Source organism: Ambystoma mexicanum, chromosome 4q, assembly GCF_040938575.1.
Source record: "Ambystoma mexicanum isolate Mex_15411 chromosome 4q, UKY_AmexF1_1, whole genome shotgun sequence".
Taxonomy (NCBI): Eukaryota; Metazoa; Chordata; class Amphibia; order Caudata; family Ambystomatidae; genus Ambystoma; species Ambystoma mexicanum.
The window spans coordinates 1287304103-1287331492 of record NC_090928.1 but is presented as its reverse complement, the minus strand read 5'-3'; the positions used below and the strand labels follow the sequence as shown (position 1 = coordinate 1287331492).

Sequence of the window (27390 nt, the reverse complement as noted above, 5' to 3'; positions counted from 1 at the left end):
TGTTAATTTCTATGCGAGCAACTATGGAAGCTATTGAAACGCCGCTTAAACAGCTACTTACTGTGAACTTTGACATTTCCATGATCCCTCGTGGGTTCCTAGCGCTTCGAGAACAGATACTGTACAATCAGGTTGCACCTGTGATTTACTAAGTAATTTAATATAATAAATCACTGTCCCATTGGAACTCATGGTGTTACAGTAACCATTACTGGTTCTAACTTTTCTTGTGGAGTGAACTGGGAACTTGTCCGGCCCAGTACTGTATTGCTAATTTTACTTGTTGGTTGTCCTTCTGGGCCCCTTTCCTGTAGTTCCTTAAACCCTTACTACTGAACTGCTAGGTTAGTCGCCTATATTTACTTTCATTGATTAAGGTAAAAAGAAGTTCCTATTCCATTTCTTAGTTTTTTCTATACTCTTACTTTGATGTTGTGTCAGAAATCAATTTTTTGGTGTTCTTGTTTCTTTTTGTGCACTTTTTTTAACCTTCGCTTTTTAGTATCCCTGAGCTCTTCATAATCAAAGGGACTTCTACTGAAGTCCCAATGCAACCCTTTTTTTAGTATATGGTTCCTAAGGAAGCCCATATGCATCCTAGGGCAGGGATGCTTTTTTAGTCCCCTTCCACCCCCATCCCCTGCAACACAACCTTTTTTTTTTTAACTTTCCAACTCTACATCTGTTCTCCAGCATTGGATCTTTGATGGATTCCCATGCTTATGAATATTCTCATCGTCAGACTGGGAATCCTCCGTAACATTAAAGCAGTTAACATTTAAATTTAAACAACTGCTGTCGATTTAGTGCTCTATTAGTCACTTTGGGTCCCATAGCCCCACAGCCAATACAGGTCTCCCTAAGCGCCACCCACGGAGACCATCTTCATATTTCTTTACTGCACGTTCAGTGTTGGGAGTCCTCAAAAAATATCTTCATTCTGCCATCATTTGGTTGATAATTCTTTTTCTACTGATTTCTTCAGCCTTAAGAAGCTTGGAGCGTCCCTCACCCATTGGTGGGTCCTTCTAGCTTCTTGACACCCCCGTAGGTGCAGTTTCATTTTGTGAGGTCCTTGGATAGTATCCGAGACACCATGGCTGACACCAGAACGAAGAGTCTTTTAAAGTCATGTTATGTTCCATTAGTCATCTGAAGAACGTATATATTGAAGATCTTCCCGACTTCCCTCTATTGTCTCTATCTTGGTCATGAGATCAACAACTGCTGTATTTGCTAGTCATTTTCCAACAAGACGCTGCGGGATCCTTATAGAAGGTTGGTGGATTGGTTAGGTGATGTCGCTGGAGCCTCTGACTCTACCTGTGCCCTCCAATCATGCTTCCTTCTGGCAGAACAGGAACCTGGAGCGAACTCCCTCTTCCGAGAGGTCGAGATCTCAGGATGAGTTTTCCTGTGGGGAAAAAGGCGAGACATGGGCATATGACCTACACCAGAGCTGCTGCATAATTGACGGCCTTGCCGATTTAGCCTACAGTCCCATCAGTGGCAACCTGGTCATGTCTTCAGCTGATCCACAATCTTTGGCAAAGGAGCACTCATTGACTATGTCTGCTGCCCTGTCGGCTATGATTTTGTTGCATATCCAAGTCAAGTCTTCTGTCCCATCGAAGACACTGTACGTGGTCCAGTCGATGCAAATTTTAAACCCTGGCTCACTCGACAGTGCAAATATCTACATTGATGGCTACGACGACTATGGTGTCAGCCTCCTTGTCTTCGATTTCTCAGTCCCAAGACGGTCTGTGCTGCCTGCCTTTCCAAGGCCTACATGTACACATCCACTCTTTACAGTATCTCCATATATACTTCCTTCCGGTCCAAATCCTTCTATGGTCCCCCCGATGGGACATATTACAATCATGTCATTGACACAGCTTTTGACGGTCCTGAATGTCTTTTCTGATGATGAATATGTGGATGGTTCCACCTTCTAGTCTATTTGTTGCTCCAGTGATCATGCCTCCCCAGCGGGCAGTTCCTGAGCCCCGCGGGCCAGCTCCAAAGCAGGTTCCTGCACAAATGAAGCCTTAAGACCTCTCTGGACTTTGTGTCTACACTGCAGTCTTTAGTCTCTGAATTTCAACATCGGCTGCCTGCCCCCTCTCTTCCTCCTCGTCAAGATCTTCCTGCTACCTACCGCTCTTCCTCAGACGAGACGCCCCTCCCGTGTCTCTGCACCTGTTATTCTTCCTCCTGCCACTCTCACAGATACTGATTCTGAGTATGTTGTCTCTCAAGGTGGTGTGTCTACTCTCACAAACACCACTGGCTAATTTGATGCGATACCCTCCCCCTGATGATGGGTCCCTTCGAAGCGCTCATGTCCAGAGCTGCCAAATTGTTGGATCTGATCCTGGCGAAATAGAAAAGTAAGGCTTTGTATACCGATGGAGAGAGAGCCAGCAAGAAAGCCTGTGGTTGCTATTCCCATTCTCAGAAGTTTCGGAAGACGGTCTCTTGACCTTGAAAAATCCCTCTTTGCCCCTCCCAAAAAAGACTGGTTTGAGGAGAAGTACAAGGCTCCTTATTCTGTGCCCAAGTGTCTCAGAACATAACCCAGGCTGTGGCCTGAAGGCATTCAACTAACCCGTCCTCTCCATGCACGGTTCCGCCCCAACAAGAAAAGCAGATTGATGCCTTTTCGAAAATGCCTCATCTCAACTGCTGCAACCACCATTAAGGCAGCCAACTCCATTGGCTATTCTTTCCCGCTATGACAGGGAATTCTGGTGTAAATTGTGCACTATCTTGGGTTTTCATCCAGGCGACAAAAAGGACAAAGCATTTGCCCATCTTTGTGAAGGGGAGCCCGCCTCAGACCATGCAATATCCCGGTGGACAGATTTTAGGAGGCCTCCTAGCTAAAGTGAACATGGAACTCTGAGGTTTGGCGAAACCCAATCAAGGTATGTGCATGAGCAGTCAAGGCTTATCAGGAGAGTGCGATACAGGGCTACATTATTGGAAACAATTCAATTTGCACAGCATGTATAAAAATACAGTAATTTATTATAGGCCCTCTGAACACACTGAATAATCTAATCGATAGTATTATCACACAACACTCTTCAAATATATACAATCACCACAGTTCAAATCTGCATTAAATAACTTATTCAGCAAGTGGGCTGAATGCAATAACGGATGGAACCAGATTACAAGTTAATTCCCTTAATTAAGCAGTCCTATCCCTAAGAAGAATGTGGCCTTCTGCCCAAAAGTCACAGAAGCCACAATGTTTCTCCCCTGAAGGGTGTCTTTAAAAGTAAGTAGTAATTCACTTGTGTTGGTGATGATTCAAAAAGCACTTCAACAATTTTTCTAAGGTAAGTAAATGTTTTCTTATTTCAGGTTTGGCGACCAAAAGGTGAGTGGAATGGAATGTTGGAGACAAAGGGCTGTATTCCCAGTGCTATTCCATGGAGGACACAGGGTGGGAGGTGACAGATGCACTGTTTTTTCTTAACCACTGACTGGTTTTCCCAGATGTTGGTGTGGATTGTCTGGGGGCTCAATCTCCAGGAATTGCGTGTTCGGGATTCTTCTGATCGGGTACAGCTGCAAGATGCAAACTGTGGCGCTGAAGAAATACAAGAAACACTGATGCAGACCTAATCGGGACACTTAACAGGTTGGAGAAAGGCTAGTTCCAGCAACAGGCTCTGCACACAGGTGACGACAGGCGTCCTTCCAGCTGTGGTCAAAGAAGCTGCTCCAGGACAGGATCCTTTGTTACTGGGATGCTGAAATTCAAAGAGAAGGAGACAAGATGGTGACCACTGAAGTTCTGGGCTTGAACGTGGAACAGCGATTCTTCTGGCGAGGTAGCCCACAAGAGAGCTGGTCAGTCCACTGGGCAGTCAAAGGACTCTTCCTAAAGCTCTGAAGGCAGGATTTTCAAAGACATGGAGACGTGTTGGTCCAAGGGCTTAAGCACCACTTGGGGTCTCTTCGGAGATCATAGTCAAACAGGGTGTCACCGGACCAGACTCAGGAAGGGATTCTGTGCCACTTCGGGAGTCATCTTCAGATCTTCAGCAGGGTAGTGTTCTTCAAGCGATTCTTGGCTCCAACAATGATCTGATGAAATGCCTGCAGAAGTCCTCTCATATAAAATCAGAGCTGGAAGCAAGTCCAATTCCACCAATGGAAAGCATCTGCTCCATTCAAACAGCCAGTAGTTGTCCAATCAGCAACAACTATTGGTTTCACGTTTGCCCCACACCTAGACTTTCTGGCATAATGTATGTAGAGTGGCACTAGACAGACAGACGGACACAGAGACAGACGGACACAGAGACAGACGGACACACCTGACTTGGGAAGATGGTCAAACAGCAATATGGCTAAAGAAGCAGGCGAAAATCCCGCGGCACAGCCATTTTAGGGCATTAACGTTTGGTAGACCTACACGGTAAACACGGATGTGCACATTAAATATAATGCACAATGATCAAAATGTTTCTGCTGCCACCAGCTTGTCTTTAGCGTGACGAGTGAGGAATGTAAGTCTGAACACAAGGTGGTCATGTTTTGGTTAAAGACTCTTATTCAAAACAAAAGGTTTGGGAAAAGGCCTGTCTGACCTGGCTCTAAGAGGAATTTCCTTACCTTAAACCAAAACTAGGGATCTGTTCGTGCTTGGATGTCATCACAACTATCCTTGTGTCCAGAAGTTCTATTCTGACCCTCATACTATAAACAAAAAAACATAAGGTGAAAAGGGAAATGTCTTTAGCTTTAGGTATTTGCAAAAAGAGTTCATAAAGGAAAGTTGAATCGTTTCAACGTAAAGGTCCTCCATGGTAAAAGAGCCTTGGTTCCAGGCGGTGATTCGCTTTCCCTGGATTCTTTCTTAATGCAAGCGATTCTTGGTGTAACAGTTCTTTGTGTATTTCTTCGCCCACAACAATACTGTTATTTTCAAAAGTTCTTTCTTTTTTAGCAGTCTATTTCCTTTCTAGTGATTTCCTGTAGATTTGCAACTGCCTGGTATACTCTCCTGCCAGGGCTTCTTGTATTCATACATGCTCGTTACTGCCTAGTTTACTCGCCTGCAAGGATTTCTTATATTCACACTTGGTTCTTCTTTCACCTCCACAGTTGCATATACCCCTTTTGATATATTACATCTCCTTGATTCTTCATTCGATTTGGGTTCCCCCCGTATTTGCATTTTTTAAGCTCCTATATGGCTGGTGCCCTTATTTGTAATATGCTGTCTTGTTTTTCAACCAGTGTCTTTGTCTCTGAGGCTTGAATTGCTTTGTTTTGTGTTTGGCGCAGTCGCCGATATGCGGCAGGGTCCCCACTATACCTGGGTTGACTCACCGGTTCTATGTGGCGTCTTCGGTCCTGTCCACGCTTATGCGGTAAAGCTTTGCCACCTGCTTTGACCTCTGGACTGCCCTTGCATCATTCTGTCCCTCTCGCTGCTTTGCTTCGGCACGCCTTTCAGACTTCAGGTGCCGGTAGGTGAAATGCTATTTTCTTTGTATGCAGAACGCCCAGGAGTCTTTCCATGGCTCCGGGCGTGTCCTCTGTTTCCTGTCACTGCAGCGTTTCTCTGCCTCTTCGCTGGCGAGCTGCTCTGCTCAGCCACCCCGGTTCGTGCTTCCAAGCTCCACAAGCATCAGAGAGGTACGACGACTTCTCCTAAACAGCAGCAGCCTCTTGGAGTTCTGCTTTCGATCTTTAAATGTCTCGCACACAGGTGCAACTATAACACTCATTGAGCTTGAGGCTCAGTCTGCTGTGCATTGTTCTTTCCTTCTTCCTCGTCCCAGTATTTGGGTGATAGTGGGAAAAGGAGTCAATTGATGTTGATTGATATTGTTTGGTGAATGATTTTCATCGTATCTGTTTGATGGATAATTGAAAATATTGTCTGGGAGTTCTTACACTTTAGACCAGGGATGGAAGGTTGGCCCATTTGGGAAAAGCTTTCTCTATTTTCCCTAAAGGGGGGTATAGATGTATGGCAATAGGCCATTGTGGTAAGGGGTATCAAGGGCTGGTCTTCATGGGCAAATAGGGGGGCTACCATGTCTCATCCAATGAATGCATGACCCCCACAGACTGTCCTATCTTATGTGGTCCTCCCTCATATAGGCGCACCCAGGGTCAGGATCAGGTAGCGGCTGCTGTCCCCTGGCCATAAGGGAGGTTGTTACCGCTGGGAGATCAGTGAGGACTAAATTGGACTCATCACATTAAACGCATATAAAGGTAACCAACAATCCCATGTGTAAAAAACTATGGTGATAAAACAGTATCCCCCATTGCACTGCACTGTAAGGCGCTCTGTGCTATGTAAAGTACGGGAATTCAAAAGGAAAACATACTTTCCTAGTACTGATAGTCTGATGGACTGATCAGTTTCCCCATAACAATACAAAAGACAATTGAAGCTGAAGGCTTTACCTCCCTTCAAAAAAATCAGAATCTGTTTAAAAATGGAGCAAAAAGAATGGGTGTCCATAGGAACTATAGAGGCGAAGTTATAAAGGGAGAACTCCTTCCCAACAGCAGTCGATGTTGCAGACACCAGCTTCAGGCAGATGGGCAATGGAGCAGTCTTACCCCAACAGGGATGGCTCAAGACCACTACTTTCCATGCAGCGATCCAGTCTAAAGTGGTAGATATGCCCATTGACGGAAGGGACCTGTTTGGAAAGATGACATGCGCTTCAAGCAAAGAGGATATTGCTACCACCCACTCCCTGGGCACACTCCCGCAATGACTTTGGACCTTTAGTCCCGGCAAGGCATGTTTTTCCAGAATGTCATGCGCCTATAGACCTTCCCCCCCACCCCTATCAGTATCAGTCATACCGGTCCAATGCATACTGTGACGATCCTTCAGATAGCGTCACTTCTCCCCAGGGGGGAGACGCCTTTCCATGAGGCTAGTGAGGTGAGGCTGCTAACCAATAGAGCCCCTATGGGTGGTAACATGCGGGAGGATTTCATGGAGAGGGACACCTCTCCTGGGAATAAGGACGCATGGCCCCTTTGAACGCCAATCCCACAGGCTGATGATGCCCGAACTTCTGTACATAAGCTTACGCCCAAAACTATGTGTAATTGTAAAGTATCAAACTACTCTGATGGTACAGGGATGAAAAAAGAGCTTGAGAATGCTACAATCAAGCAGGATGAAGGTTCAATCATTTTCTGTCAATTAGACTGACATTGAGCTGGTGCCGTCCCCGCTATTTAAACTGAACAGCAATGAAGGACAAGTAGCTTGATATCCGGAGAAGGGAGAAAGATCTCAATATCCAATGACGGAGGAAGGTGTGGCGAAGACGATTGTAGAAGACAGGACTTTGGCTCTGAGACTTGGAGCAGAGAGAGAACTGGAGAAGAGAACCGAACTAATCGCAGAAGATAAAATGGTAAAATGGAGGTCAGTGGACCGATTGAACGAAGAAACAATCGGTCAAACGCCAGAAAAGTCTGGGAATTGGAAACTGAACTGTGTGAGGCTGCAAGGAGGCAGTTTGAGAAAAGGAGGAAGAGGAACTACTAGACGCAAGGAAAGCGTCTCACATATCAGCCTTAGGTCAACGCAGAGAAAGAGTGGAACCGGTGTGGTGGTTGCGTGATATGTAATGGGTGGACCGTGCGGTCTGACTGCTACGCATTGACTGCCAAGCAGAGCCTGCTGCAGAGCCGCATAGGCAAACGAGCAGAAGGGGAATCGGACAGTGGCATGCCCTGGGACGGGTGACTCGTGTGGTCCGAAGCTTGCGTCCAAACTGCCAGCAACAAGAGTCCGCAAGAGCAAGCAGGACCAACTCGAGAATGACCTTGGTGTTCTCCAGCATGGGGTCTGGCATGGATTCACATGCTCATGAATATTCCTGGTCGTCGGGCTGGGAATCCACTGTAAAGAAAAAAAATCATTTTCAGTTTCTGGTCTTTCTCCTAACAACCAATCGCTGGTCTCTGGGTCATACTGCCACCAGCCAATGACTGCCCTCTACCTAAGCCCCTCCTCTGGCAGCCATCTTCAGATTTTTACCGCACATTCAAGTGTTGGGAGTCCTCGTGCTATAGCTCTCGAGCCTTTACTGCGTTTTGCGTTTTTTTTTCTTTTTTTCTTTTTTTTTCAAAGAGTTTAATCTCATTTTTTTCAGTCAGTCGAGCCTCAAGCTCCACCGTTTCTACTTCCGATCAACGGGGGCCGTTTCAGAATTTTCTATGCCCCTCAAGGGCGAAGTTTTCATTGAGTTTCGCTTCTTGGAGGATTCCAGAAGATCTTTGAGAACTACCCTGCGTGGAGATGGCCCAGGACAAAGGAAACAGACGCCTGGATCCAAGCTGTTCAGGAGCTGCCCTGGATGCGGATTGCTGAATGTCTTCAAGGAGGATGAGCATTCCAGATGTCTCTATTGCCTTCACGAAGACAAAACTCACGTGGAGAAGGACTGTGCGTTTTGCAAGAACATGTCGGAACGGACCATGGGGGATCAGCGTGTCCGACTCACCAACTGGCTTTAAGGGAAGAACCCAGCGGTAGGTGAGAAGAAGTCCGAGCGGTCTTCTAAGACCTTTGAGGGCGCTCCGGTGACGGGGGCCCAACATAAGGCAAAGCACCACGAGTCCGGCGCTCCTGGTGCCCGCGATCGGTCGGGCTCCTCGGCTGCCAGGCAGGGCGCACTTTCACCAACGCCATCAACCACGAGCCAAGGATCTGGCTCGGGGAAGAGGAAATCGGAGAACCCGGGTAAGCTTCAGGAGAAGCCCCGGTCAATCCAAACGGAGACAGCCGAGGGGGAGCGAGGCGGTGACCCTCCCCCCAAGGTGAAGGCCTCAGGCACACCCATGGTCGGCAAGGCCTTGATTCACCCGGCTACGGCCTCTATCGAAGGAGTCACGGCGGCCCTGGCGAAGACAGTGGAGGTGACCTCCGTGCCTAGGGTTTCCCTGCCACCACGGAGGGAATCGTCTTTTCAGCCCATCGATAAGACCCCGTGAAACCAAAGGTGGAAAAAGAGGGGGGGGCACCGGTGGCCATCACGGATACAGATACAGCCCCTGAGGAGGAGCTGGCTGGAGTCGCGAAAATCCTGAACAAGAAGTTCGAGGAAGTCTGGTCCCACGGGAGGGATCCCAACGAGCCGGACGAGGAAAGCGACGGTGGTGCCGACGAAGAGCCCGTTGAGGCGGATGATTCCACTCCCCAGCTGCCGCTACCGTCACAGCCAGTACCTGGGCCACAAGACAACTCAGGAGCGATCTTTATGGCGATCCAGGCCTTCTGTACGGAGATAAGGACAAGGTTGCCCTTACCACCAACGGACGATCCAGCGGAGCCTGGACCATCGGGAAGCCCTCCAAGCAGGGAGAGTTCATCCCTGCCCCCTGCCCAGCCAGCCTTCACGGCCTTCTCAACCTTCATCGCCCTCTCCTGATCCGAGGGATGACACGGGAACGGAGACAGCCACGACGGGGACGGATGACGACGGTGGTGATGACGGAATGGGCCTTCCATCACCACCTCCTCGGGCCTCCCCACCTGACGAAATTGGCTCCTTCCATGCCATGATCGCCAGGGCATCCGAGCTCTTCCAGCTCTGCCCCGAGGAACAGAAGAAGGAAGGTTTCCTCTATCAACGGCGTGAGGCCAAGGGGAAGACGGTCCTCTCGATTCCCTTACTCAACGACATCTGGGACGAGGGGCTGTCGCTCCTGTAGAACCCGTCCACGACCTCCGCCAGGAGAGACGGGTACGAGAAGTACCGGGTCCCGGATTCCGCCCCCATGTTCTTTACGGCGCAGCCGACCCCGGATTCGGTCGTCTCCGTGGCAGCCAAGAAGAAAGCGGCAGGAGCGACGGCTTCAAGTTCGACCTCCCTGCCGGACGGCGAGGGCAAGAAACTGGACACCATGGGCCGACGGGTCATCTCGTCGGCGGCGGCGGGAACGACGATTAAAGCGGCCAACACCCTCGCGATTGTGTCTCGCTACGACAGGGAGCTGTGGTTTAAGATCGCTCCCCTGCTGGACTTCCTCCCGACGACAAGAGGGCTGAGGCCCTGGAGATCCTACAGGAAGGCGAGGTGGCATCGGACCATGCCACAACGGTGGCCACGGACATTGCTGGCACCGGTTTTCGCCAGATGGGCAACGGTGTTTGCCTTCGCCGGCGTGGATGGCTCAAGGCAACCGATTTCCGCCAAGACGTGCAGACCAGGGTTCTGGACATGCCCTTCAACGGGAACAATCTGTTTGGCAAGAATGTGCAAGAATGTGGATGAGTCGCTGCAGGCCATCAAGGCCGAAACAGATGGCTCAGGCCTTGGGGGTTCTGCAACGACGACAGCCGCCCTTTCGGAACTCCGGAGGCAAGCAAGGTGCCTCCAAAGGATTCAGCGGCGGCTCCTCGACGTACTCATCACAGGAGGCCTACAGAGGACGTGGCAAATCAGGAGGATCTCGTTGTCGTCGCCAAGGAGGCCAAAGCGGCAAGGCCGCTGCCAAGCAGGACTGAGCCGGCCGTAGCGTCAGGCCCCCACCTGAGCACCCCGGTGGGAGGCCGGCTGGAGAAGTGTTAGGGAGAATTCTCTTATAAGGCTAATTTCCCAAACCTAGTGAGTCCCCCAGCAGCTTTGCTGGATTTTTGGGTTTTTTTTTCTCCCGCTAAGAGTGAGACTTTTACTCCCACTCTTAGACATGATTTGCGGTATGTCTTTGACTTGTTATGTGCTTATGGGGTTTCTTTTTACTCCATAGGGTATCATCTGTTTTTCTGTGTGTGTGGTACACAGCACCCTCTGTGCAGTACCACAGGTGTGTCACAGTGACCCCCAAACATAGACTCCATACCCTGAGACGGACTACTGTCTCCCAGGGCATGCAAAGTCACCATTGGCTTTACTACTCAAATTGTGAACAGAACCAGCACAAACCATCATATTGTGGAAGTACTGGTAAGGGGTAATTCGATTGCCCCTGGGTCTGTTTTCGAGGGGGCACTGTCCCGTCCCCCCTCGTCGAGTTTCTGGCTGGTGGCAGTGGTTAGCACGTGAAATATTCCACCGGAATATTCTCTATGGGATTTTCCCCTTGATTTTAAACGCACCACTTTTTGGTGCAATGTTAAAGATAACGCCGGTTTATCTATTTAATATTAAATCACCGGTTGGGTCTTTTTGCCAGAACTCGAATCTAAAATGGCGTTTGTGTCCGTCTCTGTAACTCTGACCAAGGTCGAGGCCTTTGTTCCACTATTTTGGCGGGCTTCTCCACAGAAGCCCTCCAAATGGTGCCACTCTGTCTGGGTTCCACAGGAAGGGTGGAGGGGGGAATTGGCACCCTGGACTGCGTTGCCTTAGCAACCCAAGTCGCACTCTACTCTGATTGGCCCAGTGGAGAGCCGCCCGGCTCACCACTTAGCATGTGTGATTGACAGCCAGGCTGATGAATGGGGGGTTTTCTGCATAAAAGCAGGGCCTTTGGGACTGGAACTTCAGAAGTCGCCACAGAACCTAAGAATCCAAAAAGGGAAGAAGCTGAGCCATCTGCAACGACACTACCGCTGAAGCCCTGCTGCAACTACCTCACCACATTCTGACAAGAGAAGATCTTCTGCTGGACGAGCCTTCTTCCCAAGCGCTTGTGGGATCAACCAGTTCACCCTTTTCGCCTTCCAAAGACTTCTCTTGGTCGAATCGTCCGTGCCAAGCACCCCGGCGGCCGGATAGCCAAGCTCACCACTTTTGACCGCGAATAAAAGGACCGCACCTTTTAATCGGAAACTCCACGGCTGGTTTCATCCCTGTGCAGTGCAACGACTCCCCGTTTCCTCCTCGACGAGATCTTCTCTTCCCCTGGTCGGAACCACGAACTTCAACCACTGCCAGGAACAACTGCCCCCGCTGGAGCTTCCTTTCTCTTTTAAGGTACTGTGTCCTGCCTGGCCCCCCTTTCTACAGATTGCTAAAGGTGACACTTGAATCCTTGGCTTTTAAACTGGGTTGGCTCCAGGCCTTCTAACTATATCTTTTGAATCACCCCAACCTCTTTTGAACACTCTGCAAAGACTTTCAGTGCACTTTAAACCGGATGATCCTGGGCACATTTCGCTTTGCTCCATTTAAAGTGGGCCTGGCCTATGAACTTTGGCTCTACAGTATAACCTGCCTTCCTCCCCATGCTCTGAACTCTTAAGTGTTGTGAACTGTTTCATTTTATGCTCTGCCTTTTCTCTCCATTTTTAATCTAAACTATTGGAGTGCCATCTAGGTTAAGCACTCACTTCTGTCTTAACAAATAGTTGTGCTTTAACCCTGACTTGTCTGATAGTTATCAAGGGAGGTGTGTATACTTACCTGACTGTGTTTTAGATTATTTTTCATTGAGAGTGCTAGTGTATTGCCTGAAGTGTGTTTTAAATAAATAATTATATACTTTTTATACAAGGCTCTGGTCAGTTTTTGTTTGCTCTACTGTGTTTTGACCCTATTGTGTATACCCTGCATATTGCCCTACTCTTCTTGAGCGAAGTCTGACTGCTCAGCCACAGCTACCAGGTAAATCTGGGTGGTGCAGACTGCTACCAATTGGGTTTACTGCTGCTCCTGTAGTCTTAATCTTTTTGCAGTGTTCCCCAAGGGAACTGCACAGGTTTCTGCCTAACACTGCGAGGACCTTGGAGACCACTTCAAAAACAAAATAACTTCCATCCAACACACCATTCAAAACAGACCAAGCGATGACAGCGCAAACCACACCGACGAGGCACACGCAAACAAGCTACGAAACTTCCCAGAAATATCAGTTGAGGCTTTCGTCAAACTGGTAAACCAGAGCAACAAATCAGGCTCTCCTGAAGACCCCTGCGCCCCCGGACATATACAAAACAATTCTCAAACAAGGAACCCCCATGGAATACCACAGGAACCTCCTCAACCTCTCAATCTCAACAGGGAAAGTATCACAGGCGTTCAAATCAGCCTACATCAAGCCGCTACTCAGACACAACAGGAGACGTAGAGGACTTATCTAACTATAGACCCACCTCCAACATACCTTACATAGCCAAACTGCTAGAAACGTACGTCTACCAAACAACCCAAGAATTCATCGAAGAGCATTGCCTACTAGACCAGGCACAAGTTGGTTTCAGACCCATGAGAGGAACAGAATCAGCTCTCCTCTCAATATGGGACGACCTATAAACAAATGCAGACTCGGACAACAGTACCGCCCTGATTCTCCTTGATCTGTCTGCAGCTTTCGACACTGTCAATCACACCATCCTCATAAAGAGACTAGAATGACTAGGGATAACAGACACTGCCCTACTATGGATCAAATCCTTCCTAACAAACAGAACAGAAACAGTATGGATGAAACCTTTTACATCCAAACCCAGAGAATCCACGTGCCGAGTACCACAAGGCTCATCCTTCTCCCCGCTGCTATTCAACATCTACATGCACCTACTGATCAAACTCGTCAAAAAACACGGCCTCACATGCTACAACTACGCCGACGATACTCAATCTTCAACATACAAGATACCAGAGAAGAAAACACTACACTAGTGAATTGGCTTCGTGGCATATTCAACTGGATGAACCTCAACCATCTCAAAATCAACCCAGGCAAAACAGAGATAATGATTGTTTCAAAAAAGGGAGGAGACATAAACTACATCCTCTGGCCAAGAGAGCTCGGCACCACACCAGAACCATCAACTGTAAAAAACATAGGGGTCCTGATGCATAACAATCTCACTCTAGAGCCACAAGTAAACTCGGTAATCAAGAAATGTTTCTTCCTCCTGCGAGCAGCAAAAAGGATCCTATCGTTCCTGTCGTTCGCCAACAAAACACTCACCATCATCGCTCTGATCATGTCCAGAGTAGACTATGCCAACAGCCTATACCTGGGCATGCCCGAACGACTTCTAAAAAAACTGCAACGCATACAAAATGCAGTAGCCAGACTCCTCCTCAAGCTACCCCGAAGAGAACACATCACACCTGCGCTAAAAATACTACACTGGCTACCACTAAAACAACAAATAAAGTTCAAATCCATGTGCATCACGCACAGAGCAATACACAAACAAGGCGCAGAATTCCTAAGCGACAAACTACGCCTACATCAACCGACAAGAACACTAAGATCAAGCACCAACATACGCCTGGAACCAAAACCCTACAACAGGAAAAAACTCGGAGGATCCTCTTTCTCCCACCAGGCACCCAAAACCTGGAATGACCTACCTAAGAATATACGGAACACAACAAACCACCTAGCATTCAGGAAACTCCTCAAATCATGGCTCTTCACAGGGTAACCACAACGGAGACGCACCAGAATGCGCAGACATTAAAACAACAATGAAAATAATCCCGGCCACTCTCAATCTGGACAAACACTCAAACCAAAGAACTAACCACCCGACAGAGCATAAGATAGCATGGAAAATAGACACAAAAGGAAGGCTCCAGAGACTGAACACATACTTAGACACAGACGAAAGCCCTCTAGTGACTCGCCCACTCACACGTACCAGACGCACCATATCCAGACCGGCAGACACATTTAGATAGAATTGAGAATATTAGCATGGCCACACTTTGATGGAGTTGAGGACATTGGCCTTCGTCGCATCTAGAGGGGACTCTGAATGATAGCAGGCCAGCACTTGGATGGAGTTGTGAATATTAACATGTCTACATTTGGACAGAATTGAGAATGTCGGCCTGCATCGCATCTAGATAGGACCGTGAGTGTTGGCATGCCCGCACCTAGGTGAAAGCTGAATGCCAACATACCCACACCTAGATAGATTAGTGAAATATAAGCATGCGTCGCATCTATATAGGACTTCGAGCGTTAGCATGCCCGCAGCTATGCGAAACCTGAAGACTAGCACAGGCCACACCTAGAATTGTGGACATTGGCCTGCGTCGCATCTAGGTGGGACTGATTGAAGGATAGCAAGCCCGCGCCTAGATGAAACTTGAATATTGGCGTGGGCCACACTTGGAATTGTGAACACCAGCCTGCGCCGCATCCAGATAGGGCTGCGAATGATAGCATGCCCAAACCTGGACAGATTTCTAGACGCTAGCTTGCGCCGCATATGGACGGGACTGTGAATGTTGGCTTGCCCACGCCCAGATAGAATTCTAGACATTGGCCCGCGCCGCATCCAGATAGAGTTGTGGGGGTCAACTGGTGCCACACTGGGACAGAACTGCAAATGCTAGCATGCCAAAGGTTAGGTAACCCACTAACCAATATAAGCTCAAACTCTGCATACTTATCTCACTCAAACTCCCACAACCATCTCTCGCACAACAAGCCACACGCACTTCACAACACTGCAACAACACATAAGCCGGACCAACAGCACACGCGGCCTATCACAGACCCGATACCCGCACCAAAGCTCAGCATCTGGTGTATACCGAGTCGAAGCTGCCAACAGAACACCACTCCTCTCACTATCCTACTCCCTCTTCACCTTACTAACCCACCCCCACCTTATCATTTTCAGATCCGCCAGAGCGCCTGGGGACCAATTCCATTGGTGACGGTACGCGGTACAAATACCTTTAACATTTAATTTATCAGCTCGGGCCAGTCCCTCCTGCTGCTTTGCCTTGAGGATCCTGCAGTGCGAGGAACCAGGTAGCAAGTTTGAGCCCCGGGCATGCAGCTATTACACATGTCACGGACTCTGAAACTTCAGCACTCCGATGTTCCTGTTAGGCACAATGAGAAGGAGCACCTGATGTCCCTGCAATGACCTAGCCAGCAAGCCCAATGTTCCATGCCTGGCTGGGAGATGTGTACGCCCCACCCTGGCATGGCCCATTGGGCATGCTCTAATTCTTGGGATTACTGGTGGGGGGGGGAGGGAGTGCTCCTGTAAGCAGATCGCTCTACCCTTGCCAACTCCTCAATTGGCGGGTGCTAGGCAGATTGCTGCCCATTATGGAAGAGCCGTCCTTGGGGAGCAGTGATACAGAAGTTGAGTATAGAGTGGTCAGAAGGGAAGGGGTCAACTCTATGATTAGATGCAGGAAGACAGTCAGGCATTCAAGGAATTTACCCTGGTGGTGATGGTTTCAGAGAGAGAGGCATAGTTGGGGTTGATGGGTGGGGAGATTTTGGGTAGGGTGAAGTTCCCTGTGAGTGCTTGTGGGATTTTGGTGGGAATGGAGTCAATTAAGTGCTCCAACTCGGAGGGAACTGAGAGGAACCAGTCACAGATAAATTGGGAGGATGGTTGGAGATGGGTGGGTGGTGGGAGATTGGTGGCGGTGAACGCGAAGAGATGAGTAGGAAGTTGATTGAGTTTTCTGTAGTGCTATGTATTTGTCACTGCAGGTGATGTTTGTAGCGTATAATCTTTTTGCATTATTCAAAATGCAATACTATCCATATAGGACTCATGGTTGTCCTTGCTCCATTTAGGACTCATGGTTGTCCTTGCTCCATATAGGACTCATGGTTGTCATTGCTCAGAATGTTGATTGCTTTTACATGAAACTTCTTTTGAAAAAGAATGTACTTGACAAGTTTTGCATGTTCATATTTTGTTAGGTTTTTGATCTTTACTTGCAGGTCGTCTTTATGATTTTTATCCTGTTCTCCCTAACAGCTGGCCTATTGTGTGGTACAGTTCTTGGAAAAAGACAGCAGCCTGACCGAGCCGGTGAGTACTTATTTGCTGCGACTGTCAACCTTTGGTCTCTCAGCTGCCCTGTGTAGGTGTAACTACATATGTTACCTTTGTCTTGATTTATAAACATTATAACATTTCTAGTTTGGCAGACTTGAGCATGCCAATAGAATCAATTCTTAAGCCTGCAGTGGAATGGTCTTACATTTTGCAGGATGTTGCAGAGTGTTCTGCTGGCATGGAGATGCAGGCTCTGCTCCAGAACCAAGAAATGGGAAGATCATGGATTTATGATATGATGTGTGTCATTTATAACACACCTGTACACAAGTGTTTCTAGGCTTGACAAGACAAGGGAGGGAAGACCAAGGGGAGGCAAGCCAAACGATCTTACTAGGTCTTGTCATTCAGATTGTGCAAGTGTGACAACGCAAAGTACCAGGGAGAGGGATGAGTGAAGTGCAATCAGTGCAGCATTGAAGTGCGGCCAGGGCAGCACAGCTCTGGGAAAGTGCAAGGAGCCAGGGGATTGTAGGGTTACAGTTCCAGCCTCTAAGTGAGTTGTAGGTCGGAGGCAGTGCATGGGAGATTGCTCATGGAGGAGCTTCATACCCAGTGAGATCCTGGGGGTGGCCAAGCAGTCAGTCGGCACAGCAGACGGGTAGGTCAGCAGGGGAGAGAGAGGAAGGCAGAGGAGAAAAGGAACGTATTGAGCTGCTTCCCGGAACTCCAGGTGGTCCAGCTCAAGTTTGAGAGGGGCAGGGAGGCCATTCCAGAGGGAGGCACCTGCCGAGGAGAGAGATCCCCCCCCCCCTGTCTCCAATCCCCCACTCTCTGCCTGGCAAAGCGTCTGACCCTCAGAGTTAGCGGTAGCAGAGCAAAGGGCTCGAGAAGGAAGATATTTTGGAAGAGGGAGTTGGATGTATATAAAGATGCTGTTTTCATGCATACTTTAAAAATGCATTCAGTGTGTTTCTTGGTGTTGTTTATTTTTTTTAAATGTATTTACCAGTATGTTCTCCCCAACCCACTGCTCACTTAACATTCATACCCCTACCCATGACTGGAATGCTGCATCAACCATTTTTCGTGCCTGTTAGGGAGAATTCTCTGTTTAGGCTGAATTTCCCTACCTAGTGAGTCCCCCAGCAGCTTTGCTGGATTTCTGGGGTTTCTTTTTTTCTCCTGCCAAGAGTGAGACTCTTTTACCCTCACTCTTGGACCTGTTGAAGTGTGTTTTCTTGGTTAAACCTTGTGTTGAATGGGCTATGGGGTCTTTTACTCCATAGGGCCTCATGTGTTTTTGTGATGTGGGTTACACAGCACCCTCTGTGCCGCGACCCAGGGGTGTCCTAGGGACTCCCCAACATAGACTCCATACCCTGGGACTGACTACTGTCTCCCAGGGCATGTAAAGTCACCAAAGACTTTACTAGTCTTAAATCCTGAACAGAACCAGTACAAACCATCATATTGTGGACGTACTGGCTGGGGCAATTCGATTGCCCCAGGGTCTGTTAGTCGAGGGGGCACGTCTCCGTCCCCCCTGATCGAGTTTTGGCTGGTGGCAGTGGAAACTACGTTTTATATTCGACCGCGAATATTTCCCTATGGGATTTCCCATTGTTTTAGGCTAACACATTTAATTATTTATTTACGGTAGCCTTAAACATACCGCCGGTTTATATATTTATTATAACTCCGGTTGGGATTTTTTGCCAAAACTTGATTCTAAAATGGCGTTGGTGTTCGCCTCTGTAACTCTGACCCAAAGTGGAGCCCTTTGTTCCACTTTTGGCGGGCTTCTCCACAGAAGCCCTCCAAAGTGGTGCCACTCTGTCTGGGGTACTTAGGAGGGGTGGAGGGGGATTTAGGCACCCTGGACTGAGTTACCTTGGTAACTCAAGTCGCACTCCGTCCTGATTGGCCCAAGTGGTGAGCCGGCCGGCTCACCACTTAGCATGTTTGAGTGACAGCTAGGCTGGGTGAATGGGGGTTTGCTGCATAAAAGCAGGGCTTTGGGGACTGGAACTTTAGAAGTCGCCACAGGACCAAGAATCCGACGAGGGAAGAGCTGAGCCGACCTGCTTCGACGACACCACCCGGTGGAGCCCTGCTGAACCGTCTCACCACTTTTTCCGACGACCGAGGAGAACTCTTAACGGAGTGGCTCCTTCCCTTGACTGGTGGGGACAACCAGTTTTCACCTTCTTTTCGCTTCTCGAGGTATCTCGTGGCCGCCTTGCCCGTGCCAAGCACCCCGGCAACCGGAATACCACACTTTACCCCTATCCGCGAAAGTCGGTACAACCCTTTAACCGGAGGACTCCGCGGCTGGTTTCTTCCCGGGCAGTGCAACGACCTTCTTCTTCTGCTCTTCAGTGAGAACTTCTTCTCCCCTGACCGACGTCGAGCCTTGCTGCCACTGCCTGGAACAACTGCCACCGCTGGAGGATCCTTTCCACTTAAGGTACCGTGTTCCGCCTGGCTTCCCTTGCCACCGACTGTACGGGGTAGATTTAGCCCCCGGCTTTCGAACCTGGGAGTGCCTGGGACACCCTGGCTAAACTTTCTAAGCCACTCTAAACTCTTTCTAACTCTTTGCAAGACTCTGAATCCCTCCTAACAGTGTGATCTTGGGCACCTTTTCGCTCCGGCTACTCTAAGAGTGGGCCCTGCCTAGTGACTTTTGCTCACCTGTGACTTTGTGCTTCTTTGAGCCTATTGCAAGTGTTCTGGACCTTAGAGTGGTGTGTTTAACCCATTTCTGTTTCTTTTTATCCCTTTCTTGAACCTACTAGAGTGTTATCTAACGTTAAGCGCTCACCTCTGTTTTAATTATGTGGTGTTAACTTAGAGTTGTCTAGATAGGAGTAAGGGTTGGAACTGCTTTCATTATAACTGTGTTTGAAGTGTTTTTACTATATTTTGCTAGAGTGATTTCAACTTATGTGTGTTTTATAAATAAATAACTATATACTTTTGAAACCAAGCTCTGGTCAGTGTTTGCTTGTGCTATTGTATTTGAGTACCTATTGTGTATACTTTACATACTGCCTAACTCTTCTTGAGGGAAGTCTGACTGCTCAGCCACAGCTACCAGGTAAATCTGGGTGGTACAGACTGCTACCAAGTGGGTTTACTGCTATACCTGTAGTCTTAAATCTTTTGCAGTGTTCCCCAAGGGAACTGCACAGGTTTCTGCCTAACAGTGCCGGCATAAAGAAAACGGCTGAGAGCTGTAATGAAGGTCAGACATTGAGCATGCATGCGGTGTGAGGGCGAGGACTCCACCAAAGCAGCCACTATTCATTTCTCTTTGATTCAAATATTTATTTTGTGAACATTGATGCCATGCAGTTGGTGTAGCATAAGCACGGTACAGTCAAAAGCCATCGATTCGGTCCCTCATATAATCTAGTAGTCGTCTCTACTCTGCTGGCCTCATTGACATTGTTTGCATGTACTGCACTTTCCTTAAGAGCGGGTAATTCACTGATTGCAATACCTGCTGCTGCTGACTTTTTACCAGAGATCAAATTCATGAACGTTTCAAAAATATTACACAGTTGTCTTTCGTGGGATGTCCTTCAATTGGCAGTGAGCCCAGACCCCTGAGTACCTTACGGCTTGACAGCATCTTCGGTTTCTTTTGCCTATTACTGCAGGGGTTCAGAAGCATCCAGCAGTTGTTATCGAGGGCAATTCTGACTGCAAATAAACAAACACTAGGGGCATGTATATGCCCTTTAGGAACAAATGTGACAAATAGGATTGAGCAGGTGCAGACCCTGGCAAAAATCGAGGGGCGATCATTTGGTTGTTGAAGGGTATCACGTGATATCTACTGGCCTTCAATGCATATGTTAACCACCCACTTAAGAACAAATTGAATAACAATGGGTTTGGAACAGAATTTCGTATTTGGGGTTTCTGGCTCTCTAACTTTGTGTCCGCCAAAACCGTTATCTGGCTTCTTTGGTTTTTCGACTTTTCTTTTGTGGCCAGGTGGCCATCTACCAAAGTCTCCCTCCCACTGCAACCGTTTTTCTGGTGTACTGCACTTTATAGCACACTTGAGTATCCGGGTGAGGGGTGCTTTTTAAGTCTCCCATTTTGGTCCAGGCTGATATAATCACCCTGAAAAGTGATATCGATTAGGTTGTTGACAGCTGTAATTTAGTTTTGGCCACACCACACATGTAGCCCTTTTTACTGCATTAGTAGCCCAATGCACATCTTTGGTTGCCACTGGGTACTAATGCATTTTTCTACCCCTACACCAAACCATTTTAGTTTTGGCCATTCCATAAAGGACAATTGTTCTGGGCCCAACCCCACTCCTGGACCCTCTGTTTTGGTTTAAATTTGTGTAGACTAGTTTAAAGCCCCCAGACTTCCCAATCTGTATCGTGTAGGTTGGTAGGCCAGTGTGTGTAGTGGCTTTTCACTCCAGCATGATTGGCAGGCGGCCAAAACCTGTGTGCTCTGCCTTGAGATGTGGTGGGATTGGTGTGAATGTATTATCAGTGTGCAACATTGTGCATTCCCCAGATTGACTACTGCTGAATCTGTATCATACTAAGTATCCCTAGTGTAGCCACAAAGGCTGCACCCTGGCTCCTTTGCCTAGCAACTGACTCCTTCTCTTCAGTTGGAATGCCATGTTGGCTCTTCCTTAGCTTCCTGCCATTGTCCTAGCTGGTTCGACTGGCTGTTCCTTCTAAGGCCATCTTTCCTATCCTGTCATTTGCTACAGCTTCATGAGAGATACTTATGCAACACAAAAAATAGTAACAGTTGTACCAAAATAAGAGTGCCCAGCCAACATTCTATTAAGAGGTACTTTAATCACACCAATCCTTGTACAGAGTTAATTAAAACACAAAAGACTTACCTGTAAGATGTATTAATTGGGGGACTTATAGTTCAGGGAATTTTCCACCCATCCCTAATCATGCGCCCACAATTCATATTTATTAAACAGTTATTTTTATGAACCTGCGATATGCCAGTTTAACAGTATTGAATCCCTTTAGCCTCCCTCCTCTTTTGGGACAGGAGATACACAGGGTTGCACAGAAGTTTGATTATAAAAATAATCAAACCATTATAACATTTAAATTAAGTGTACATCTTTTACATTCTCTATGAAATCTAGATTTCCACTATTAATATCAAGATGACTGATCATATACTGGTAAACTGAATAATCAAAGATGTATTTAACTTTAATGTATACTTTAAGTGGACATCATATGTACCTTTGGTTTACCCAGAGCGCATATTCATCATGCGTTGGCAAGTGAATGAGGATTAAGGAACAAGCTTGCATTTTGTAGAAAATCGATCCGAGCAGAAAACCAATCCGAGCATCGCTGCCTATCTCGGTTTTTCATTTATTGAAAATAAATGTCTCCTTTTTTTAACAATGGATATGTCTGTGTTTCAAACAGCACTTTAGAAAACTCAATTTAAAGACAGGCTACTTTGACATTAGTGTTTCTATTGCAATACTGTTTAAAAAGTGTACATTTTGTCATTTTCCAAATGGGCAATTTAAAGTGGGAAAAACGGGTGGCAGTTACAAACCCTCTTCCTATTTGCCTGATTGGTTCAAGGTTAGTAACCAGATCCTGTTCTGTAATATAACCATAGAATGACTTCAATTGCATTATTTTTCTAGGCATGTGCAAAGTGAGATAATTTATGGCTCCCATTCTATACTCAGCCTTTACAAAGAAAATGAGTCTGGGATCTCCCAATATATAAACACCATTTGGGTCAATGTGATCAAATCCAATGTTTCCAGAACAACTTGCACTTCTAAAATATTTACTAATTTAATTTCCCAGGATGTACAGTCAATTGATTTACCCTCCTCAGTACTTTAACAAATAAGAGAGGCTGGGATTTCATCTATTAGCCTTTAGAGTATTCTTCCCATAGAATTATATTTCCTCAAAGCATTCAATTCTCATAAGAGTTTTAGTGCTTTCCCACAGACGGGTGGTTACCCTCTAAAAGTCTGGTTAAAATTTCCCTTCTAACAGGTGGACATCAGTCCGAAAGATGGGTCAGCTTCCCTTCGCTGCTTGGTTGCTCTCCTTCTGTATATTGGGCCTGTCTGCTTCCTTTCCGACTAAGGAAGGCCAGGGATTGAATTTCATATAAGCCTTTCACAATGGGCTAGCAATCCAAGATGAGACCAAAAGAAAAAGAAGAAAGCAAGCAGTTCTAATCTTCCTGTGGTTCTCAATTCTTCTAGTCTGTCCATCCGTGAGTGGGTGAGTGAGCGGCCTTCAATCTGTGGGTTTGGACCTTTATTGGTTTGAATCCACTCCCCTTAGAGGTGTGTATCATTTCTCATTTTTGATTGGTAAGCATGTGATTGGACAGTGTTCCAAAAGTGACATCACACTAAACCACCCCCTTCGTACTCATATTAATGAGCATGGCTGTCTAATGGGAGTAACATCTAAACCCAGTTTCCCCTCCCACTTGATGTGATGTCAACTTGGGGATTTGTAAATTAAACAATTTTGATTTTCTAAAACTATGTTCCACACGTGATTAAATTACTAATTCGTGTTCCAGATTGCTCTCAATCAGGTGAATAAAGTGACGCTAGTCTTATCTCTGCACGACATGTGATGTACGTGTGACAGATTTTTGGTTTTTATCTGATACTTTCACATAAATATTCTATTCTCATCTCAGAATATTGGCGTAGCCAGCACGGTTGCTAGGATTTGATACATTAACGTGCAATGTTTCTGAGCCAAAAATATCTACATTTGTAAAATGTGCATAATTAATATGAAACAAAATATTTTACGTTCAGCTGAACTACAAATCAAAGATACTTCAACGATTGTGACCAGTTCAGTAGCTAGACATTGAAAGAGGGTATGAGGACCCCTCTCGACCTGGAAGCCTACTAGGGAGGAGGCCCGGCCATTGCTACCCTAAGGGTAAGGTTGGCAGGACCCCAATTCCTGTGCTCCCTATAAGTTCCTATATATGCATGGCAAGTACCACTGTCAATCACCTACACCTCTGTGTGAAGATTCTGTCCAGTTTCTTTCTCCCCATTTCAGGCCAATACATCTATAAGCGCTCCTGGTGGACCGAATGCATCATGCCAATCCTCAGAGCCGCCAGACATTCAGCTCCAGTCATACCAGTGGACCGAAAACAGCTGTGACCATACGCGGCAAGGACTACTGCGCATCACCACCGAAACCTAGGCATGCAGAGACAGAGCAATTGCAGCACTGTGCTCAAACACATATTTGGACAAAACAGCTGCTTTCAGACATGAACACAAGAACACGTATTGTCCCCTGACAGGAACAGGAACATTATCCAATGCAGGGCATAATTACCCGGTAAGGTGGAGCCACAAGAAAAAGGGGTCAGGGCTTAACCCCCTTTTATGTTTTTGATGCCTGTAACAGGGTGGGGAAGGCAGTGCGAGATTGGCCCGGGAAACAAGTGGGAAAAGATAAATGGGTAAAGGAGGTAGGTGATAAAGCTGGCTACAGGAAGTTGTGGGTTGTTCGGGGGAAGTCGGAGGAGAACCAGTTGGGAGAGGGTAGGGAGGGGAGAGGGTGAGAGAGCCATTGGAGGGACAGAGGAGGAAGACTCATAAAGAGAGGAGATAAAGGGAGGTGTGGATGGAGTAGGAGATTAGCTGGAGCAGAACGAAAGTGGTAGCGAGATACTGGGAAAGCAACATTGGGGCATAAAAGGAAGGAGAGTGGGCTTGAGTATCTTGGTGGAACAACCCCAGGAGCCTTCAAAACTAACATAAAAGTGGAATCGGTCACGCCTAGGAAGTGCAAGTGGGAGTTTATATAGATAAGGCCATCGAAAGGTAGAAATTAGACCGGGGTAAACAATCGGTAGATACTACCCTGTGAGCAGGAGCACCTGGCTTACGCAGGGTCTTGTTTTCTCTAGATGGGGGAGATATGGATGGCCCTTGCATCCCTTTTCAAGAAACCAATAAAAACCCTTGAACTGTCGTTTGGGAGTTGGTGTTATTGAGGCCATCTGTGACATTATCCTGCCCTCACCAGATGACATCCTGTCATAGGTTGACATTGGTGTTTGGTGGTTTTTATGGGGCCAAACTGATTGGCTGGCCCTCCAGAACCTTTGTTTAAATTGCCTAACTGAATCAGTTGACTGACAGAAGCCAGCACCTGCGAATGAAGGTGTACATATAGGTGAAAACCTATTCCTACACTCACTCTTGCCAGATTTTTGGAGGGCTGAGTCAGATGGCGTACCTTCTGCAGAATTATGGTACAAAAACCATTATCGACTATTTTAATACCAGTCTGGCTAATCTGGCTTCCCCTGCATGTGCACCTTATTGTATTTTCGTCTGCTGGGCTTCCTGTCAGTCTCCCTCGCCCTGCTGCTGGTCGTCCTACTATGCTTGCACCAGGCCTTCCATCCTGGGATTGTTTTCTCAGGCTGTTCTGCCACTGCTTAGCACTGTTTACTGCCAAGGTCTACCTCCTTGGTGCACCATCGCATGGAAGGGTGTTGGGACCTCGACATACCACCATATCTGCTTCTTTGGGCCATCCTGAGCGTCACTGCTGCTGTTCTGAGATATGGGCTGTTTTTCCTCATGTTCCATCCACGTTTGCATATTGAGCCACAAGAGTCTGCCTTGTGCAAGTTCCTCAGTTCTTTTGGAGCCATCTCACCCACTGTGGACTCCACTTCTAGCGAAGGACCTCCTCCTGTGAAGGGATGATTGTTCTTTTTGCCAGTCGGAAGAAACTGGTAGTCTGATTTCAACCGCACTTCCCCATTGCCTTGCATTGGGAGCTGTTTCCTGCTCTGCTGCGTTCTGACCTGGGGCTGTTGTATATGGAAACATGCCCTGATCTCTTCTTGGCTATGGGGGTGGGGGGCATCCTATGTTTTATCTGGTGTCCCCTGCGGTAGTGCTGCCACCTCTACACCTGGCGTGAGGAGCTTGGATTTACCTGGCTTTTGCATCACAACCACAGGTCAGCCTATCGACTTGGTTCAATGGGTTTCTATGGTGCACTTTTAGAACGCTAGAGCATCTACAAGTGACACTGTGAAATACCTACCTGAGCTGTGACAAGTTCCTAGGGTCCTCTAGTGTCTCTGGAGTTCTCAACCCAGTTGTGGATTTTGCCACCAATTTTTAAACACTACCCCTGATTTAGTAGGGATTTTTAAATCTCTGTTGCGCTTCTGCCTGGATATACACTGTTGAGTGTTGCTTGCGTTTCCCTCATTGAAGTGTGATATGCCCTTCTGGGACTAGGTAGCGTTAACATAAAACATATTCTGGACTTTGGTAGCCCTCCTGACTTTGTTGGATAATGTGTAACCCTGTTTTCATCTTCTAATTGTTATCGCTCTGCTGTGTGAATGTTTTATGTGTAATACTTTTACTTGACATGTAGTTGGAAGTCTGTACTAACTTCTGTGCAGCATCCTTGTGTGCGTTATTGTCTAGGGGTCTAGCCCTCTATATGTATAGTGTCTGCCACAGGTATGGAGCTTGCATTTTAGGGTAGTGAGTGAGTTAGGCCTGAAATAGCTATTTACTGTATTTATATCTAGACCACCCTCTGCTGTGCCACATGAGTGCTTATTTTCTCTAACGTGCATATTATGATAAATGTGACCTGCTAATAGAAGTGTATATTTTGCCGTACTCTAGTGTGGTGTATTAGTTTGTACTGACTATTGGGGAAAAACCGTACCACCCTGCTAGCCTTCCTCCCTTCTGAAGATGAGCTGGTCTTGCTTACCTTAAGAGAGTTTGGTCTTTCCTTTTGGCTGACAATGATTACACAGCCCTCCACAGTGTGTGAGAGAGTTGTGCAAGAATCTACAACGCTTGGTCAGATGCTTCTGTGCCCCTGTTGGTGTCTTTGTTGATGCTAGTGCTTATGCCTTTTAAGTTGTTGTTCTAGGTTTCCTGTTTGATGTTCCTTTGGGTCATCTGTAGTCTTGCTGTGTCCCAAGCTAAATTTTGTTCAAATAAATTACAATTCCCTAGCATGGGGGCCAAATCTTCCACATCCTGTTGTGTGAGTACTTGTCTCTGGTTCGTGGGGTCTGTATATATTCTTTGAATTATTCATCGAAAGATCCCTTGGTTCCAGGGTTGGTGAGATTTTGACGTCTGCTCCCACCGTGCCGTGATATATATTGCGTGGAGGGGACTTGTGCTCCCCCTGCTAACAGCTCTTCCGGACCTGCTGGTTATAATAATTTATAATTAGTTATTTATAAAGTGCTTTATACCAAAGAGGTTTCTAAGCGCAGAGCTGGGATTCGAACCTGTGTTGCTTTGCGTCGTCTTGCTTCCAAGAAGAGTGTGTTGCCACTGAGCTCTGTTACCTGTGCCAGTTCTCAAACCCTGGTCTGGAAGTCTTCTTGGAGGCCACCTCTAGTATCCTCTCCTGCTGGTTACCTCTTCTGCTACACCTGTAGTGTGAAATTGTAACTTGGCTTTTTTCCCTATTGACAAAGCCAACATGTTGGTTTTGAGTCATTGTCTATGGGTAAACGTTTGTGAACTCTGGAAGTGCAGCTACTTACCTAGGTTGCAATATTTCTTAGCCGCTCCCCCCTTGGGTTCTTGAATTTTGTGGACATTTTGTCTTTGGAAGACACCAGTGAAGGTATATTCATTT

At 47.2% G+C, this 27390-nt stretch overlaps 1 protein-coding gene across 4 annotated transcripts in view; it reads left to right on the top strand.

The window, feature by feature from the left end:
• PPP2R5D (protein phosphatase 2 regulatory subunit B'delta) overlaps positions 1-27390 on the top strand; it is a 741061-nt gene that overhangs the window by 469518 nt on the left and 244153 nt on the right. For all 4 annotated transcript variants that reach the window (XM_069608914.1, XM_069608915.1, XM_069608913.1 and 1 more), the window contains exon 10: positions 16664-16717. In XM_069608914.1, coding sequence (XP_069465015.1) covers positions 16664-16717 — 54 coding nt within the window. The remainder of the gene's footprint in view (positions 1-16663; positions 16718-27390) is intronic.